The sequence below is a fragment of the Prosopis cineraria genome, unplaced genomic scaffold (genome assembly GCF_029017545.1).
Source record: "Prosopis cineraria cultivar Desert tree isolate PC_DT_omini unplaced genomic scaffold, ASM2901754v1 PC5, whole genome shotgun sequence".
Classification (NCBI taxonomy): domain Eukaryota; kingdom Viridiplantae; phylum Streptophyta; class Magnoliopsida; order Fabales; family Fabaceae; genus Prosopis; species Prosopis cineraria.
The window spans coordinates 35,842,150-35,862,133 of NW_026555336.1; the positions used below are offsets into that span (position 1 = coordinate 35,842,150).

General features: G+C 29.6%; 1 protein-coding gene across 1 annotated transcript; it reads left to right on the plus strand.

Moving 5' to 3' along the window:
- The first annotated feature begins 10,618 nt into the window (after positions 1 to 10,618).
- LOC129311278 (homeobox protein knotted-1-like 6) lies at positions 10,619 to 18,362 on the plus strand. The gene is given in 6 exon segments (XM_054953474.1): positions 10,619 to 11,071; positions 11,486 to 11,605; positions 11,745 to 11,880; positions 16,976 to 17,024; positions 17,026 to 17,215; positions 17,916 to 18,362. Coding segments are annotated over 6 exon segments (960 nt in total). The 5' UTR covers positions 10,619 to 10,768; the 3' UTR covers positions 18,078 to 18,362.
- Positions 18,363 to 19,984: the final 1,622 nt, after the last annotated feature.

Sequence of the window (19,984 nt, forward strand, 5' to 3'; positions counted from 1 at the left end):
TTTTATAAACCTTATTACTTGTAAGCCTAGCTTGTAAATTCAAGACATACCTCTCTTCCAATTTTTTTTTTTTTTTTTGCAATTAATACTCAATTTCTTTAAGTAAAATATTTTCTGTTAGCACAGAGAATGGAGTGCAGGAGTTCAGTGCTTTATATATATAAACGGTTGTTTTGGTGGCGAGTTTGATATAAAAGCAGAAATAATTATGAAAATTAATTTTCAACCAATGTCTTCCCCGCATTCTTAATTTAAAAGTGATGTTTTTTCTTCTGTATCTTCTAGTTTTCACAACAAGAATAGTTTTGACAGAAATAAGTTTTTAATTTATAAAGAAAATAAAAAATTTCCTAAAAATTTAGACCTCTATTGCTTTTTCCACTGTAAGAATATCTATCATTTTCCAAAAGTCAAAGGCATAGTTCTTTCCTGTGTCTGGAGAATTGCATATTGTTGAACAAAAAGAACCAAAAGAGCCACAAATTTCCCAATCCAATGGTGTATGACATAGAGTCAACCAAAGCTCACCATATGAAGCAATGGTAAGCCAATTAGGGCATAGAGAACAAGCACCTTGTCGGCCAGCTTGGCTGTAGTGTGCATTATCTTGATAAGCCACTCTCAAATTTTAACTATTTCATTTTCATATCAACACTTTCTAAATTATAATAATTAACCACGGGGTGTGTTTGTGTGTGTTGTGAGGAATCAGTATCTGATAGAGTCATGGAACACAACTTGCTAAAGCAACGTTATCGTGAATTTATGAGGGAGTCATAGCCTAAACTCTTTAAAAAGAATTGATCAATTTAATGATTAAAGTTATCAAATTTTAATTTTGAATTGATTGATGTTATGTAGACTCGATCTTTAAGAATTTCCATTGTCTTTCAATACCTACATGTTCAAGATAAACAACTGTCTGATTTTATTTATAAGATAAAGAAAATATTAATTTCAATTTTATTTATAAAACGTTTTAATATTTTTTATATTTATTTTAATTTTATATCATTTTTAGATACTAGGAAAAATAAGGAAAAAGACAATTTTTTCTCCTCATTAGGGGTATATTTATATTAAAGTTTTATTTAATTCTAAAAAAAATTTGAAAGTAACTTATAAATAAAATTAAATGCAGTATTAAATAATCAAATTATCATTGGTTATATGTCTGATATTATTTAATTTAAAAAGCAGATAATAACAATATCAAGTACAATTACTGTTATCCGAATGCTTATATCACACTCAATGACTCAAAACAAGTTAAGATAAAAGAATAAGTGGCATGCATTAAAAAATAAAATAAAACCGAAGACCATAGAGAAGACCGTGCAAGCGAAGGAAACAAAACAAAATAAAAACAAGTTTAAATCATCCTGTCACAGTTTAACAAATTTAAGCATTGTAGAGGTGGATCATCAAAAGTTTTGGTATCTGAAATTTTGGGGAGATACTTGATGAGCTAGTTAATTTACATACTTATTTACGTCCTTGAAAATATAATTGAGAGTGATAATTTAATTCTATATAATGAGATTTTTTTTAATCTTTTCAATAACATCCGAGCTGAGAGGATGCCTTCAAGAAAATTCATTTTAAATGAGGGGGGTTTTGGATTAAAGTTTCGGAACCTTATCAGATTAAAATTAAGTCGTGTGTTGGAGGCGTGCTCATTGCACTGTTCAAAAAGTTGATGATATCCCCGTCTACAAGGAATTCACTGTTTCAAGTTGTGGTTGATGAGGACTTTTTGGTAACTGCTCCAATTGCTTTCTTTAAGCATGGCTGTTAGTGATTATTTTCACCCTTCAATTATTTATTCAGAAGTATTTAATATTTTAAATTTTTATATAATATAATTTTTATTTTAATATTTAAAAATGATGAATTAACATTTTATTATTAAAAAAATTTAATTTTAATTGTTAACTAACTTAAAAGTTACACAAAAAATTATAAAAAATTATAGAAAAAGACTTATAAAATTATATATGAGTATTCCATACAAAAATTAATATCAATTAAGTTTCTAATACTTATTTATAATTTTAAGGATAATTATTTTTGCACTTTTTTCAATTACGGCAAACATTAACTTTTTAAAAGCCAGAGTACCCAATATACTATTTTTAAATATTATGTAAGTTTAAAATTCATGATACTTTTGATAAAATAATTGAGGGATAAAATTGCTTTTCAATCCTTAGTTAATTAATAACTAATAACTAACTAAAAAAATCACGATAAATATTACTGTAACACTGAATGAACTTAACTTGATCACTTGTTCCAGTAATTAATCAAATAGGGGCACATCCCCAACTTAGTCAGTATTAAATTTTAATAGGATTTTTATATGATTTTTGGGATCTTTTTTTTTTCATATAATTTTTTGGGTTAACAAACAGTTAAACTCAACATTCATAAATTGTACCTTTGTAACGAAAAAACCTCGTGAACAATTGAACAAATAGTTGATAAGCAAAAATGTTGTTTAATCCATTTTTATCATCCCTGATTAATTACCCTTTAATTTAAAGGCTAGTCACACTCTTTTCATCGATTATTGGCTTTCGTTAATAATTCATCATGCAATTGTGAAGAAGATATATGCTATAAATATACCCGTTAACAACTTCTTATAATAAACCTTTAATTATTAATCATTAGTTAATATAATAAAAGCCAAGGGAAATAGGTTCAATCCATGGAATGGCCGAGAATAGGAGGCTAATTAGCTGGTTAGGGTTATTACGTAAAGCAGGTCAACAGAATTTTCATGAATTGACCACGCTTGGTCAAAAAGCTTAAATTATCAGAACCGTGGAGTTAGGACCAAAGATACTTATTATTATTTTTTTTTTAAACGTGCATAAAGTACTCAAAAGATGCCTTTTCTCACTGCTAATTGATTTGGAAAAAAATATGATTCAGATTAAAAAAAAAATACCAAGGTTTTGTGGATTGGATTTAGATCCTCTGAATTAAAACGAAATACCTCATCTTTGTATTGAAGCCATCAATCATGGTTTAGTTTGCTGAATTAAATCATTTTAATTCGTTGATGAGATGAAAACATTTACAATTTAACGAAAATGGGAATATATAAAATGGGAATCAAAGTTCTTGAAGATGAAAGCTATATATACAAAAAAGACAGCTTTAGAAAAGTTGTCCGTGGAAAACAACTGAGTTAATATGCATGCATATGCGTATATAGTTCAGATTTTGATTCTCCAATCTCCCCATGATAATCTATTTTAAATTGGATCCTCACCTTTTTTTGGCGTTTGACATGAAGATCACACAGCTATATGTGTGTGTGTGTGTGTGTCTGTGTTCCATTGTGCAGACCCAACAAGAGCTAGATATGGCCTGAGTTTCTAGTTTAAATGTTAGATATACACACGCACGCGCACACAACACACACAACGCACACGCCAATTAGCAACATATAGATCCATTATTTCCATATTGTGATTCTTTCTCTCTCAACTTCGTTCTCTTGCTGGGCGTGAAGTTTTTGGCCTCCTAAACAGGTATGTTTGCCAAATTTGTAACACTTCCATTCATTCATTGCTTCTGTGTTACCTTCTGTGATTTTGAGATCTGTTATGTGAGACTCGGAATGCTAGTTATGCCGGTCGCCGGAGATTATTTTCTTCAGACACCAAGATTCTAGGATACTGACGAGGGTAGGGACGAATCTAGGATTCAATAAGTGCTAGGGGGATTAAATTTAAGTTAATATGAATGGTAAAAAATCTTGTTACTTGATATAAAAATATTTTTCAAAAGTGAAATGTTGAGAAGTGAAAGACATGACATTCATATTAAGCCTCTTGATTAGAGTCATTAGACAGATTACACATCTCCATAAAACACCACAATGATACTTTAAACAAAAATTATAAGCTTCTAAAATTGCCCTTGCATAATTAATCATTATGTGACAATATCATTTTAATATGAATGGTAGAGAATCTTGTTACTTAATATGAAAATACTTTCCAAAAGTGAAATGTTAAAAGTGAAAGACATGACGTTCATACTAAGCCTCTTGATTAGAGTCATTAGACAAATTACACATCTCAATAAAACACCACAATGATACTTTAAACAAAAATTATAAGCTTCTAAAATTGCCCTTGCATAATTAATCATTATGTGACAATATCATTTTAATTATCTTTCAACTGGAAGGGTGATATTGAAAAATATAATTAAAAAACCTTAATTTGTTAAATTATTTTATATTTTCAGATAAAAAATTTCTCCAACTTTATTTTATAATTCGGGACAAATGGAATATATGACATGTTTGGATATTATTAGTTAAATCAATACATTCAACCCATATTCTTGGATTTGATTATTATTATCATGAGCCCAGTTGGTGAAGGCTAGGTTAATTTCTTAATACACACTTCTAAAGTGTGAATAATGATCAACATAGATTGAGTTTGAGTTTAATAAAAGAGGTTAGTTTTTTTTTATGTGACATGAATAAATATTTGAATTCTCACCAAAAAAATATGTTTATATTTAATGTTTGACTGTATTTTGTATAGGAGAGTATTTATGGAAAATGAAAAAAAGTATGACCAACAATTTAGCAAGCCATTCATAGCAAAATAATTGTCACATTATGTTTTTTTAAACATTAATTATATGTTTACCTTTTTAAAAAAAATTATATTGTATTTATTTATTTATTTATTTTGAACGAACTGTATGAACAACTCCAAAGTTATATTTATCTGGCCGTTGCCTATCAATCAACCTGCGTTGACTGACTTTTGATTATTAATTATTATCATCAAATCTCAAACATATTTATTGATTTAGCCTATATTTTTTAATTATCATATAATCCTGCTATTTATTTCTCATAAAAATGTTGAAAAGGAGTGATCGATAAAAAGCTCTAAAAAAGTAATCGCCTAACATATTCTTTAATCTTCCAATTTTAATTTTATTTATAATTTTGTAACAAAGATTGGAAAATTATCCATGAACGATGTCGTCTAATCTCTTGGATGTGAATAAAAACCGGGCACAGTATATATATTCTCGCCGTTCAATTAATTAGCATCTGTTTGGATAAATGAGAATCCATGTGATGGAAAAAATGTTTTCTTTATCAAGTTCACAGTTTTGTACATTTAAAATTAACATAAAACTTATATTTGATAATAAAAGAATGAAATAATTCTTTTTTTAAAAAAAGTGTAGTTCAATCTATTTGTGTGAGTGTGAGGCAAATTAAAACAGGATCTTGGAAATTCTGCACTCACACCCACATTAATTAATTTATCTTAGAGTATATATTTTGGACTTTGAATGAATTGAATCATATTGGAAACAGCTGAGTGAAAATTCCCTCATATTTTAATCACACGAGAAAATAACAAAGGAATCTTACACTCGACTCATTTTATAGCTAAGCGGACTTGAATTCCATTATAAGGAACTTGCTTAAATCAGCAAAGTACAATGTATAGAGTGTTTGCTTTTATTCTCACAATTATGACCGCCAAACTCTCAAATTGACTATTTATATTTATTATTTTTATATTTTTAATTTATAAAATTATATCAACTTATTTATAAATTTAAACTAGATAAAATTTAATAAATTTAAACTAAAAAAATTTAATTAAACTCGTGAGTTAAAGGCTTGGTTGTTTTGTATTTTAAAAATTATTTTTTGTTTTTGAAAATAAAAAAATAAAAAAATTTGTTTAGATAAGTATTTTTGTTTTCAATAATGCTTTCATATTTTATTTTTAAAAAATAAAAATAGAACTAATTTTAAGTTGTTTTTGTTTTATTTTTCTTGTGTTTTTCAAGTATACTATATTTAATTATTAAAGATTATAGTTATTTTAATTAATTTTTATTATTAATCATTATCATTAACTGTCTATAACCATAACTATATATCCATTTTAATTCTAAAACTATTTTTTAATTGACATAATTAAATGAATTTTTATTTTATTTTATTTTAAAAACTTATTACAAAACAGTTTTTAAAAATAAAAAAAGAGAAAACCCAAACAAGTCTTAACTCTTTAAGTTTATTATTTTTATATTTTTAGTTTATAGAATTTTATTACCTTACTCATAAACTTAGACTAAAGACAATTGGTTAAACTTGCTAAACTAATTGACTTTTAATTGAGTTGAGTAAGTTAGATATATATTCTGTAAAACTCACTTTATAGCATGGTAAGACACAGTTTAAAGAAAAATAAGACTCAGGATGCAAAAATTAATAGTAATAAAAGAAAGAAAACAACAAAAATAAGTTGCCCTATTTTAAAATTTTCACATTGAGTATGATAATTTATCAATATAGGTATATTTAATTTCAATACTTTATATTTAAAATATATTTAAATCAAATTATGGTTATATTTTATGTTTTAATTATTTAATCATATACTTTTAATGATTATTTATAAATTAAAGTAAATTCTTATAAATTTATGATTCGAGTTTATATTCTTATTATGAGTTTAATTAAACTTGTAAGTTTTAACAATACAATTCACGATGCTCTTATATTTTCAATTCTCAAATTTATTTATTTCTTTATTATCATCATCATTATTATTATTATTTGGGTGAAGTACAAGGAGTCAAATTTCTATCTTTATACATATAAACATTATGTTTTCTATTAATATCCTTTCCTTTATGAGCACACTAACAGGGGCATAAATAGAACACCAGGCGTGCGCGCACATTATATATTGTAAGAAATTTGAAAGAATATTAATTTACATTAATGTTGCTATCAATCAGAAGCAAGAATGTTTCTCGTAAAAAATTTGAAAGAATATTATATATGTATACCGCTGGTAATAAATTAATACCACGCTCTATTTAATATAATGATTAACTAAATGCGAGGCCTCTTGAGTATCCTTTTTTAATCTGAAAGTAAAAATGCTTCAAGCATAAAAATGATAAATTTATAGAGTTAACTCAAGAGTTTGATAATAAAGAGTACAACTCAATTGAACTCAAACAATTAGATAAAATTCAATTAAACTCGTGAGTTAACTTTTTAAATTTACCTTTTTACATATCTAACTTATAAAATCATACCAATTTATTCATAAATTTCTTGAGTGAGATATGTATATATTGCGTAAAACTTAATTTATATAAGCAGTAGGTTCAATAAAAAAATTCAAGAAACAAAAAAATAATATTAATAAAAAAAAAAAAATACTAAGTTGCCCTCTTTTAAAATTTTCATATTAAATATAACAATATATGTAAATAGATTTAACTTTAATTATTTACATTTAAAATATATTTAAATTAAATTATGTCATATTTTTATATTTTAATTATTTAATCATATACTTTTAAAACTTATTTATTAATAAAGATAAATTCTTATAAATTTATGATCTGCATTTATATTTTAAGTTTATATCTTTATCATAATTATAATTATAAATTTATTTGAATTCATGAATTTAACAATCAGCTCCATTGCTATTAATCAAAAACTGTACTTCCTATAGGGTTTATATATTTATTGAACATCATTTGATACTTCAACTTTATGTCAGAATTTCATTTTTTAAATATTATATACTATCTATTAACATTTAGGCGTGACATGACTCAAGGAATATTAAGCATAGAAAATGCATTTATGCTTTCATTGATGTACAATCTACCTTACGCATATAATCATTCATAGTACCTCATCTGTGAAAAGTTAGTTGCTTACGCCTAGTTCACATATTTGTTTAAATAAAATAAAATAAAATAATATTTTTATATTATTATTTTAAAACAGTAATACATGAATATGATTTCAAATTATTAATTAATAAAAATATACATATTCTTTTTTGGGAAAAGAGAATCCAACGCCAAATGAACCTTTAAAAAACATGTGAGCGCGAGAGGAATAAAACATAAAAGCGTGGCTATTAATTGATTTATTCTAAAAGGAGGTACTACGAGATTACCGTCTCCTTTAGTTAATATCTTAATGATAAAAAAAAAAAAACGGCTTGGAATATTTCGAGAAAGGTTTTTATCGTATTAAAGATGTCCTACGGCCAGGATCTAAGATTTTTACGCAAATATATAAATCATGGGAAATTAAAAAAGAAAAAAAGAAAATAATCTTAGCTCATATCATAGGGCATGCCTTCTCCTTGTTGTCGCTCATTTCCTGTCCAATAATCTAATTTTCTGTATAGAAATTGTATTTCGCAGTAGTTATATTATCATCCCGTGCAAAAGCGAACAAGCTATTGGAAAAATATTAAAATTTCCTTTTTTTTTTCTATACACTGTTAACATTTACTTCCATCGAGCACAATAAAAATAAATTTAAGAGAAAATGATTTTATTTTATGATTTTTATTTCATTTAGTTTGATCACGCTAAAAGGATTAGAAACAATGAAATGAAATTACAGGGATTAAAAACAAAATACAATTAAAATACAAGGATATAGTTTGTATTTTGATTAAATATAAAGTAAAAGAAGAGTGTCTATATCATACATGCATGTGTTTGATTACTTTTTCCCTTTATAAATGTGATAATGCATGGGTACGTATTTGGAAATTCATTGGATATGCACAAAAATAATGTGAAAGAAGTTTTGTCTTTTTAAGTTATGAAATGAACTTTGCAAGTTACCAAACAGTTTCCCAACTTGAACAAGAGACTTGGAAATTTTAAGAAGAGAGACAATATAAATTGCGTTTGCTGCATAGAAAATGTTAGGGGAGAGAAAATATAATGTGAGGAAATTATCTGACTGTATTTGTTAAACGATGAAATGTCCTTTTGCATAGAGAGATTACTCATGCTCGGCTTTAGCTTCTCTGGTTAGCAGATTCTTTTTTGATTTACATGCATGTGTATATCTCTATGCAAGACAGGGATAGAAAGTGATATATTTTTAAAATTTCAAATCTGAACCCAAACGTGAGGCTTATAGATTGATCTACAGATAATTTGTGGGTATACTCCTCTAAGGCATTTTTTAAAATATTAAATTTTAAAAAATATAAAGTATTTTTATATTTTAATATGTAATTATTGTCTTATTTTAAAAATATTTTTAATAAATAAATCACTTTATATTTATTATAAAGTGAAATACTCTATCTCTATTAAATAGGGGTATTTATAAAATGACAATATTAGTTTGAAGATGAAGTAATTTTTTTATTGAAGGGTAATATTCAATTAAAAATACTTTATATTTTTTATTGGAGGAGCATAAAATTACAGATCATACTCATTTGGTCATATTTATAAATTTTCAATATATTTTACTAAAATCAAGAAAAATTATAAAAATTATTAATTCTATAAAGAAATTTAAAAACTTTTTAATTTTTCCTATATTAAATATATATATTTAATTAAAGAAAAAATTATACTTAAAATTTAATTATATGATTTATAAATAAAACAAAAAATATTTCTCTTTAAACCTTATATATAACAATGAAGGAGTGAAGTTGTAACACGCGTTGGTCCTAGCCTGATAAAGATTCATGACTGTTTAGCTACAAGATTTCATATTCAAACAAATTGGTGGGAATGGAAAAAAAAAAAAGAAACTTTGAAAAAGCTACCCCTAATTCTGAAATGTCACATAAAATTTTCTGGTTTGATCCCCACTTATCTGCTGTAATGAAAGGATCTTTTCCTTATTTGAAAAAAAAAAGACTCTAATGAAAACTCTATGTAGACCAACCAAATAAATTTAAAAGGATTCTCGTATTTAGCCAAAAATAAAAAAAATAAAAATAAAAACCAAGGATTCTCTGTTTGGGAATGGAGAATGATACTCCTTACCGCCGGTTCAGTCGCTGCTGGCTCTGTTCACTGATCTTCTTCCCAATCCCGAAGTCTTTGTATTCACTCCCCTCCATCCTCCCGAATTCCTCCTCGAAAAAATGATAACAGAAACCTTTATAAAATATATAAATATTAATTTAATTTTTAAAATATTGTAATTCTCTTAAAATTTTTTAAAACTCTTTAACCATCAATAAATTTATTTAAATTATTAAATTATTTTTATTAAAAATAAATAGTTCATAAATTTTATTTAAATATTTATAGTTTTTATTTTTATATTCATAATAATATAATAATAAATAAAAAATGAAGTTGTAAATTATTACATTATGATGAATGTAAAAAAATTATAAATATTTAAATAAAATTTATAAATTATTTGTTTTAAATAAAAATAATTTAATAATTTCTGTAAACTCATTACTAGTAAAAAGTGTCAAAAATTTTAAAAAATTATGATATTTTAAAAAATTAAATTATCATTTACATATTTTAAAAAAATTTTATTGTTATTTTTCTTTTTTCTTTTTAAATATTTATTTAGTTCAACTTTCGTTTACTGCTTACTTAATTACTTCTTAATATTTAATATCTATATAAAATAGAGGATAAAGCAAAATATTTATAGAGACAATGTTCTGTAAAAAAAAAAAAACATGGATTATGTTTTACTACTGCAGATAAGATAATTATAATTTGTATTTGTAAAATTATGGAATGGACAATCTCCTTTTTCAGCAGAAATCATGTAACAGTAAATGTGTGAGAGCGTGGCGAGCTGTTCGATTTATTGGAATTGGAAGTGGTTGTGTTTATCGGTATCTTCTTCTTCCAGAAGTTGCTTCTGCTACGCACAGACTTGGTGCTCGAGCTTTGTGTTCGACTTCGACCGGCGATGGAAGAAATCTACGGAGTGCCGATGTCGGCGGACTACTCCGACAAGGCCTTGATGACGCCGGAGAACCTCATATTCGCCACCGATTACCAGAGTTTTCTCCCGTCCTCCTCCGGCGGCTTCCATGATCGGAATCCGATGTTCGGATCTAACGACCTGCTTTCTGCCATTTCCGAAGCTGAGCCGCCGTCTGTCGCCCCTGAAATTCAACCTGAAGACAGTGCCTCCTCTCTCATCAAAGCCAAAATCGCTTCTCATCCTCACTACCCTCGTCTCCTCCATGCTTTCATCGACTGCCAGAAGGTGATTTCATAACCTCCTGCGCCTGAGATCATAAATAAGCACAGGAACAAGCCAAGTTACTGAGATTCACTATTTTTCCTTCATATCCAATTCTCAATATTGTACTTCATTTTGCTGATTTAACTTTTGAGTTTTTTCCCCCTTCAAGCTTTTCGAAACTTGTCAGCGTCATAACTTATTTACTTTTCTTTAGTCTTTTTTCAATTCTAGAGATTTTGAAGTCGTAGTCAAGGTAAGCAAGGACTTAACTATAGCAAGTTATAAACGAGGACTTTGGGTACTAGTTTCTGTGGAACCCTATGCAGTTTTAGCTCTTGAATTGTTGGATGGAATCGGTTCTTCAGAAGCCGTTTCAACATACCATCTATTATGACTCGTTGGGACGTTGTGAAACGTTTTTGGCATGTATGTCAGGTGGGAGCGCCTCCAGAAATCGCGTGCCTGTTAGACGAAATCCAGCGGGAAAACGATGTCTGTAAGCGAGAGGTTGTTTCCACGTGCTTCGGTGACGATCCCGAGCTCGACGAGTTCATGGTCCCCCCCTTCTTTCCTTCCTTCCTTTTATTAATTTTTTTGGTTTACTCTCTCTCATGTTCACGTCCACACCTTTACGTATAGCTCGACGAATTCATTGTGACTCTGGTTTTTCACTCAGTTTTGTCTGTGGTCACAGGAAACCTATTGCGACCTGCTGATGAAGTATAAGTCTGATCTTTCCCGGCCGTTTGACGAAGCAACTACTTTCCTCAACGAGATCGAAATCCAGCTCAGCCATCTCTGCTCTGGTGCTCCCGTTCCAACTCTTTCCGGTCAGTCTTTTCCTCCCCTGTGAACAACTCGATGTTCTTTGTTAGCTCTGTGCAGGCGTCGTCTTATGTTGCGTTATATCTGGAGAAACAAGCGAGGGACTATTTTGAAAATTGAAAGCTTTTGGAGATTTTTGGACGAGAAAGAACCCACCCGGAGCATTGACTATATGGTTGCTCTCTTTTTGAGGGCATAAATATTGCCCCCGCAGAATTATTAATCTAACTCGGTAGCAGCAAGCATATGGTTGCAATAACGGATGGCACAGTGATACAAACAACTTTAGAAGTAAGGAAAAAGAAATGAAAACCCTAAGAAGAATCATTTCGTTTTTCGCTCTAGCAAGCCATCTGCAGTTGATTTGTGACTTTTCCTTCCCGCTTTCACTGTTAGCCCGCGTTCCATGTATTTCTTTCTTTCGCCGTGGAAAGAAATATGGATTGCTTGGTCATTTGAGTCAACCGTATTTAAATCTCTTTCTTCTATGTATGAGTTTTTAATCAATTCGTCTTGTTTGATATGTTTCTACTTGTTTTCATTTCCTTTTTGTTCTGCCTTCTGCTGGCTGCTGAAATTGTTTTTTTAACAATCAAAATAAATTCCAGAATTTTGACGTCGCTGACACAGACGTCGTTTGATAACACTCTAAAAGCAACCTGCTCATGTATCGTTGGCGAAATTCTTTTAGGGGCCTTTTGCGTCTCAATTCTTCCATCCTTCAAATGTTTTTCCCCAGTTTCCTTTAGTTTTTTTTCTTTAGATGTTGTTCTCTTCTAGATATTGGCCTAAAATCTGATGGATTGAAGCAGCCAAGGCAGGCTAGCACCTTATCTGGCTTCATGCTCGTCAATAGGTAAGTTTCGTTTTGAAGGTGATTCTCTATGACTGTTGGTTTCTAAGTATTGTATGCTTGTAGTATATTCTTGTTAACCTTCATCTAAATGTTTGATTATGGAAATTGTTGGGAGTGTTTTTCAGTTTCATAGCATGTAAATAATAAATGGTAATTTTTATTTTGTTGTTTCCTAATTTTTAGGGACTCAATATTTTGAAGTCCTCGTTTTCCCATCTTATGCGGTCGTTTAGTAAGTAATAAACTAAAAAAAAAATTGTGAGCTGTTAAGTGATATTTCAAAGAAGATTCCAGAATTTATCTTGCTTTCATTTGGAGCTTTTTAAATTCTAAGTGTTGTGTGAAAGTCAAATGTCAAACTTGAAGTTTTAACATGAAAGAGAGTAATGGATGATCAGGATTGTATGGCTATGGAAGAATGCAGAAGAAATTTGTATAATGTAGGTAAATTGATGTTGAACATTTATATGACTCCTTATGGTAACTCTTCAACTCACCCGTTTTGGATTAGATGAACACAATCAGATCTGACAGTAATGTCTTATATGATATGGATTCCCTTCCATACTTTACTAGTTTTAGAGTTCCAATAGGGCATAAGTGATGCTGGCTGTTGCGATATAAAATGCCCATTGGAAATTGTACTTTAAAGGGGTTGATATAGCCTGTCTGCACCTAAAGTATTGTTAACTTATTTTCGGGATAAATTGATACTAGTTAATAACATCTGTAGTTCGGTTTTCCTGATTAGGTTCTTTATGCTCAAGTGTTGAGATAATTAAATTGTACTTGCGGTTAATGAATTGCTCATTTTAGTTCTCTCTCCCTCTAACAAATCATTGCCCCTCTGCATATCAACTAGATGTGTTGTAATATGCTTTTTTGTTGTCGAATGCCTTATATTTTTTATTTGGAAGTACAGATTACCTTTCAGTGTCGATGTTTACATTTTTAAGAAATAACTAATAATATCGTTTATTTGGAAGTACAGATTGCCTTTTCAGTGATGTTTTAATTTTTAAATGGCCTTTGTATTTCATGCTTTGATGGATTCTCCTTAAATCTGTCTTGTAAACCTACACATTCCTTAAGCGCGTGCTTGAGAAACAATATAGTGGGCACATGATGTTTGATTTTCGTTCTTATCCCTTCGATGTTCACCATACTTTTCTTTGAATTTTTCGTTTGTTTTTACCTGTCATGCGACCAACCACATGCATTGCAGGCCTTGCATTGGATATTGTATTTGTAATTAACTAGCATATTTCCGCTACTTGACTGGGTATTTAATTAAACTTCCTATATGTTTTAAATCATTTTTTTTCTTCGCTTCCACCTACGTCTAAATAATACTGATATGCAGGGGGCTTGAATTTTGTGTAATATGCTGCTTTTTGATCAACGGATTTGGGCTTGTGTTTTTGTGATCGAGTTTTGATGTAATCTGTGGCTTTCTAGCTGAAAACATTAGTGCTTGAAGTGTTGCAATGATTTCGCTACACAGGATCGGATGACAATGCTTAATGTTAGCTTGCTTGATTTTTAATTTGAATAAGAAAAGTGAAAATAGTAAATTTTTCTCGAGTATTCTATATCGGGACCGAGATGTTGTTTATTCTGATATGGACCCATCCACGCACTGACATATTGAAAGCGAAGATATAGTAGCTTTTGCTTTCCAGTTTGCACTTCCTGGCTGACCATTTAATTTGATGAGGATAATTTTTTATCTGAATTAATTTTTGTTGTCATATCATTGATTATTAATTGACGGTGTTTAGCCTGTTTAGGTTAATTAGAAATAAATCATATGGTTGGATGCTTGGACTTGAAGTCCAATTTGTTCATGGGAATGCTTTTTTTTCCCCCTGGATTTATTTTGCTAGAAATGCATTCAACATTGTTAAAAGCTTAAAAGAGAATGCATGGGTTGGGTTTTAATTATTGGTTTTCTTTCCTTCAGGAGGGTATGAAAATAAAATCGTTGCTGTATCCGTCTCTGGTTTATTTATGAGAGAGAGAGAGAGAGAGAGAGAGTATTTATTTTGGTTCTGTATGTAGAACATCTCAAGGATTATCATGTTTATTTATTTTGGTTCTGTGTATATGCTTCTCTGATTTACTTGTTAGAAATGCATTCAGCATTGTTAAAAGCTTAAAAGAGAATGCATGGGTTGGGTTTTAATTATTGGTTTTCTTTCCTTCTGGAGGGTATGAAAATAAAATCATTGCAGTATACTTCTCTGGTTTATTTATATCAGAGAGAGTATTTCTGTATATAGAACACCTCAGGGTTATCAAAGTTTTTTTTTTTTTTAACCTTCATTAAAGTTGAAAAAGTTATTAAATGTTAAAGTATTATATTTTTAAAATATATATTTAATAAAGGTGAAGTTATGATTTATTTATTTTTAGTTTTGATGAAAATGTAAAAGTCTATTATTATTATTATTACCAAAATAAATAGAATGAGAGAGAGTAATATTATAATCATGTTTCTTTTCCAAGGCTGGAATTTAGGATATGGCAGCGAGCATGAAGTGATGGAAGCTGGAATTTGGGAAGAAGAGAAACTCACGAGAAACATTATGTGGGGGCGATGCAGATGGATATGGAATAATAAATGATTAAATATATTGTTGGCATGTAGGAAATCCCGAGCAGAGCGGGTGGCTTCTGATCCATGTTTTAGTTATTTTCATAATTACTACTTTAACATTCACATGCCCTGTTGTTTTCACAGCTTTTGCTGTAGTTGAGATAATCTCTCTCCGCCATCCCCTTCTTACTTCTTAGCTGAGCGCCTGTCGTACCTGTCCTTTTCTGTCCAACCCTCCCTCTCAAGTTCTCAAATATTTTATTTTATTTTATTTTATTTTATGAAAAAGGGGAGAAACCAGCGGTCTTAATTGATTTCATTGTCACAGTAAGAGAGATCTAATCATTTGTGATTACTTGTATTATTGTTTTTGTCCATTATCTCTCATTCCATTTCTACTCTTACTATATGTTGTTGAGTAATGTGTAAGTTAATCAAAAGCAACTTTTTATTTTGTTTTTGAGTTAGCTTCTGCTTCTCTCAGTTCTCTCAGGTCAGGAGCACGAAGATTGAGCTCAAGCTTTTTAAGCATTGGGTGTCCAATATTTATACGGATGGCTGTAACATAGATTAGTATATTGGATCGTCTCCTTACTCTATACTTTCCCACTGCCTCTGACCTGACCAATGACAATCGACGCAACTGGCCACTGACACTGATCTGTTTCTCTTTTTCTTTCTTTTCCAACACAGCTCTCCTCTTTTCGGTGTACCCCCCTCATGTGGGGGTCAAATCCTTGTCGGACATAGTGGGTGTCAGACGCAACCCTCTGTGTCCGTTTGTGGGCCTCTTATTCAGTCCTCTATCCCCCTTTTGGGCCCTTCTTAGGGTTAATCGGCCCAGAAGCGGATTATGTGATCTATTTTTCGTCATTTTCTGCTTTACAGAAGGGCTACTTGACTTTATGTTCTATTTAATTGGAGAGAGAACATGTGAGGAGAGAAATCATGAGAGAAAATACATTTTCTCCTGTTTGGATGAAGAAGAAAAAGTGAGGAAAGAAAAGTTGGGAAGAAAATGAAGTGTTCACACACTTTCCTACAATTTTTCTTTTCAAAAGTAGAGAAATTTTAAGAATAAATTTTTATTTTTATTACCTACTTTTTTTTTATTTTCATTATCTACCCTCTCCTCTCTTTTTTGCCCGGCTTAACCACATTAATTATTTACAAACAATTAAGTTTTTAACTAGATGAAAATTTGTGTCTTTAACTTTTTAGAACTAATTTAATTTTAATAACTAATTTTAATATAATTTGATTTGATGTTGATTTTAATAATACTAATTTGATTTTAAGAAATAGAAGCTGAATTTGCATCTTTAGCTTTCTACATTTTTTTAAACAACTAATTTAATTGTAAATTAATTTGATTATGTTAATTTTAATATAATTTATTTTTTCAATTTATTTTTACAAAGACAATTACATTAGATATGATATATACTTATATTAGGGAATTATAGTTATTAAGATATTTATTCTTCTTCTTTCCTCCTTATTTGTTCCTATCGATCGCACGAGTGATAACATTTTCTTTTCAATAGTTCTCTCTCTCTCTTTTCTTTCGTCTCATTTCTTCTCATCTGAGCATCCAAGCAGGGGGTTAGAGTTGATCATTATTATTGGCCGTTCTTGGGTGCAGATGAAGGAGGCGTGTCTTCAGAGGAAGATGTAAGTGTAGGAGATAGGGGATGCACGAGACGGTCGATTGCGGGGGGAAGACCGGGAGCTGAAGGACAGGCTTTTAAACAAGTTTGGTAGCCGTATTAGCAGTTTGAAATTAGAGTTCTCGAAGAAGAAGAAGAAGGGCAAGCTCCCTAAAGAGGCTAGGCAAACGCTTCTTGACTGGTGGAATGTTCACTATAAATGGCCTTACCCTACGGTAATTCCTCCTTTCGACCTTTCCTGCTTCTTTTTACTTTATTTACTGTAACTTTTTGCAAGAAGTTGCGCGATGAGTTTTTTTAAATAACCTTTTCTCTGTTGTGTTTCTTTAAAAAAAAAATAAAGAATACAATAATTGATATCTTTAAACTTTTATCAAATTCTAATCCTTTTGTGATTTGATAAAACTGCCGCCTGATTTTACCGCGCTGTAGATTATTTTCATTCATTCATACATGAAAATAGATAAATAGAAAGAAGAGAACATGCGTGTAAATATATTTGTACGGAAACACGAACTTGTTTTGATTAAATAAAGCAAGAAGTTATTTGTTCATAAATTAGAATTAATATGTCTTAATGCCAGTTGTGGCCGAGTCCTACTCAATTTAAGGTTTACATGGGCTAACGTATACGCTTGAATTTAACTATGTGAACCCAGTTGTGTTTGGTTGTTCTTTAGGACTTTATGTGGGCCTTCTGAATGGCCAAAGGTAATGTGGGCTTCTTTATTTGAATTATAAGCCTTGTTATGACTTTTTTATAAATTTGTATCAATTATGGATGATGATAAGGTATTTATGCTAATGAGGCAGAAAATATGATGAAATCAGTAAGTTAGTAAGAATAAGAGTGGTAGAATAGATATTGAATGTTTGGTAAGTAAAATGAAAATAATGTGGTGGTGGTGGTAGTAGGAAGCTGATAAGATAGCACTGGCAAAGACGACGGGGCTGGATCAGAAGCAAATAAACAATTGGTTTATTAATCAAAGGAAGCGTCATTGGAGACCTTCGGAGAACCTGCAGTTCTCTGTCACGGATACTCTAACCGGAGGATTCTACTCGGATCATGTATGAAGCCCTGGTACGTGTACATTGACGTTGTATTCTTCTTCTTAATTCCTCATATTGGTGGCTTCCATTACCCTCTGTAAATTGTAAAATGCACCAGCATTGAACCACTTACATTTCTCCTCAAGAATGGGAAATGCATTATTATAATTTGCTTCCTCTGTAATTTTTTTAAATGAAAAATAACCTCAGACAATGTTGCTTATGCCTTTTCAATTTTAACCTGATAGCCCCGCGGGCCAAAGTGTATGTACATTGTATATTTTTGAAAATGAAGGAGGTTTTCACACAGATTCTGCGCTTCATGTAATACACTTTATCCCTGCTGCTATCGACCAAAAGTGGAGATGGATGAATTCTAGAATTAGCCGTCTTCATAGAAGTTATTTAACAGTACTTTTGGGGGGGGGAAATGACTTTCCATGGCTGTGTTTTATGATTTATTTTACACGAAATCAGAGAAGCTTTCATTTCAGTTCAGCCCGCAAGAATTCCCGTCTAAATGAATTTATTTTTATACCACCTTGTTGGAGAATATCCACCAGCAGAGACAGAGACCAAGAAGCAGATATCTTGGCTAGATATTCTTGAAAAATTTAGACACGCGCACACATATCGGCTGTTGCCTCTGCCAACAAGAGGCCTCGGATGACGCTAGTATATGTTGAATTAATTTTTAGCAAATTGGTGCACGGGAAATTTTATCCTTGGTTTGGCAGGAATGAACAGTTCGGCCAAAAAAGAAAATGAGGAAACTAGATTGATTGTGATTTAAGAAAAAAACTGAAATATCTTGGGATGAAATTAAACTTTTTAAGTTATTCTTAATCATCAATAATTCACTTTTCTAACTTGGTGTCAAGGCGTGAATAATTTAATATAAATAATGTTACAAAATTATTTCATCTGATCTCCTTTGGTGCTCTCATTTTTTACTCCTCCTTTTGCTTTTTAAAATTGGAAAACCATATTTATGATTAATTTAAATATATTATTTTTGTAATAATTATTAAATAGTAATTAAGCAAAATCAATTATTCTTCCTGTAAACACTCCCAATAATGTAACATTTCATTCTATTTCAATCCTTTCTGGCTCATTAATGATTATTTTGTTTCGTTTTAGTGTCAATTTAAATTTTAATTGGGTATAATAGATTATAAAAATAATTAATTAAATAATAAATTTTAATTATAATTAATTAATTTGTTTGAATTTTTTTTAAAATTGATTTTAAGATATTTGAATAATTTATTTAAAATTACTTTTAATTGTGTAAATTATTATAAAAGATATTGCATTTTAAAATTAAATTATTAATAAATTTATATTTAATATTATTAAAGTTGTTACATTTTATTTAAAGAGTAAAATATGTTATTGGTTTTGTTTTTATTAGATTTTGGGTTTTTTTGACAATTTTTTCTGGGTTTTTTTTTTGTAATTTTTTTTTAACATTTTTTGATGGATCATCTGAAGAAGCTTCAATAGTCAGCTTTTGAGAAAAATTGATTTTAACCAACGAAACCAATTACATGATTTTCATATGTTTGAATATTTTTGGTTAATTGATTTTTTCAGTAAAATAATCGGTTTTTTGGTCTAACCAACAGGCGCCTATTTATAATCTTCGACATTTCAGTCTATACATTATTTATGTTGATACAAATTTAAAATATTTGACTAATTCTTTTGTTTTAGAATTTGTTTCCTTCATATTGTATAGATGACTTATTTTGTTTTAGATTTTGCTACCTGCACAAACACACATTAATATAAAATTAAGAATGCAAAACAACTTCCTGTTTCAATTTTACACAAAATTATTTTAGAATTTGTTGCCATGTGTAAATTAAAATTAAAAATATAAAAAATAATTTGTACTACAAGATATGTAAACCACATGCAAATTA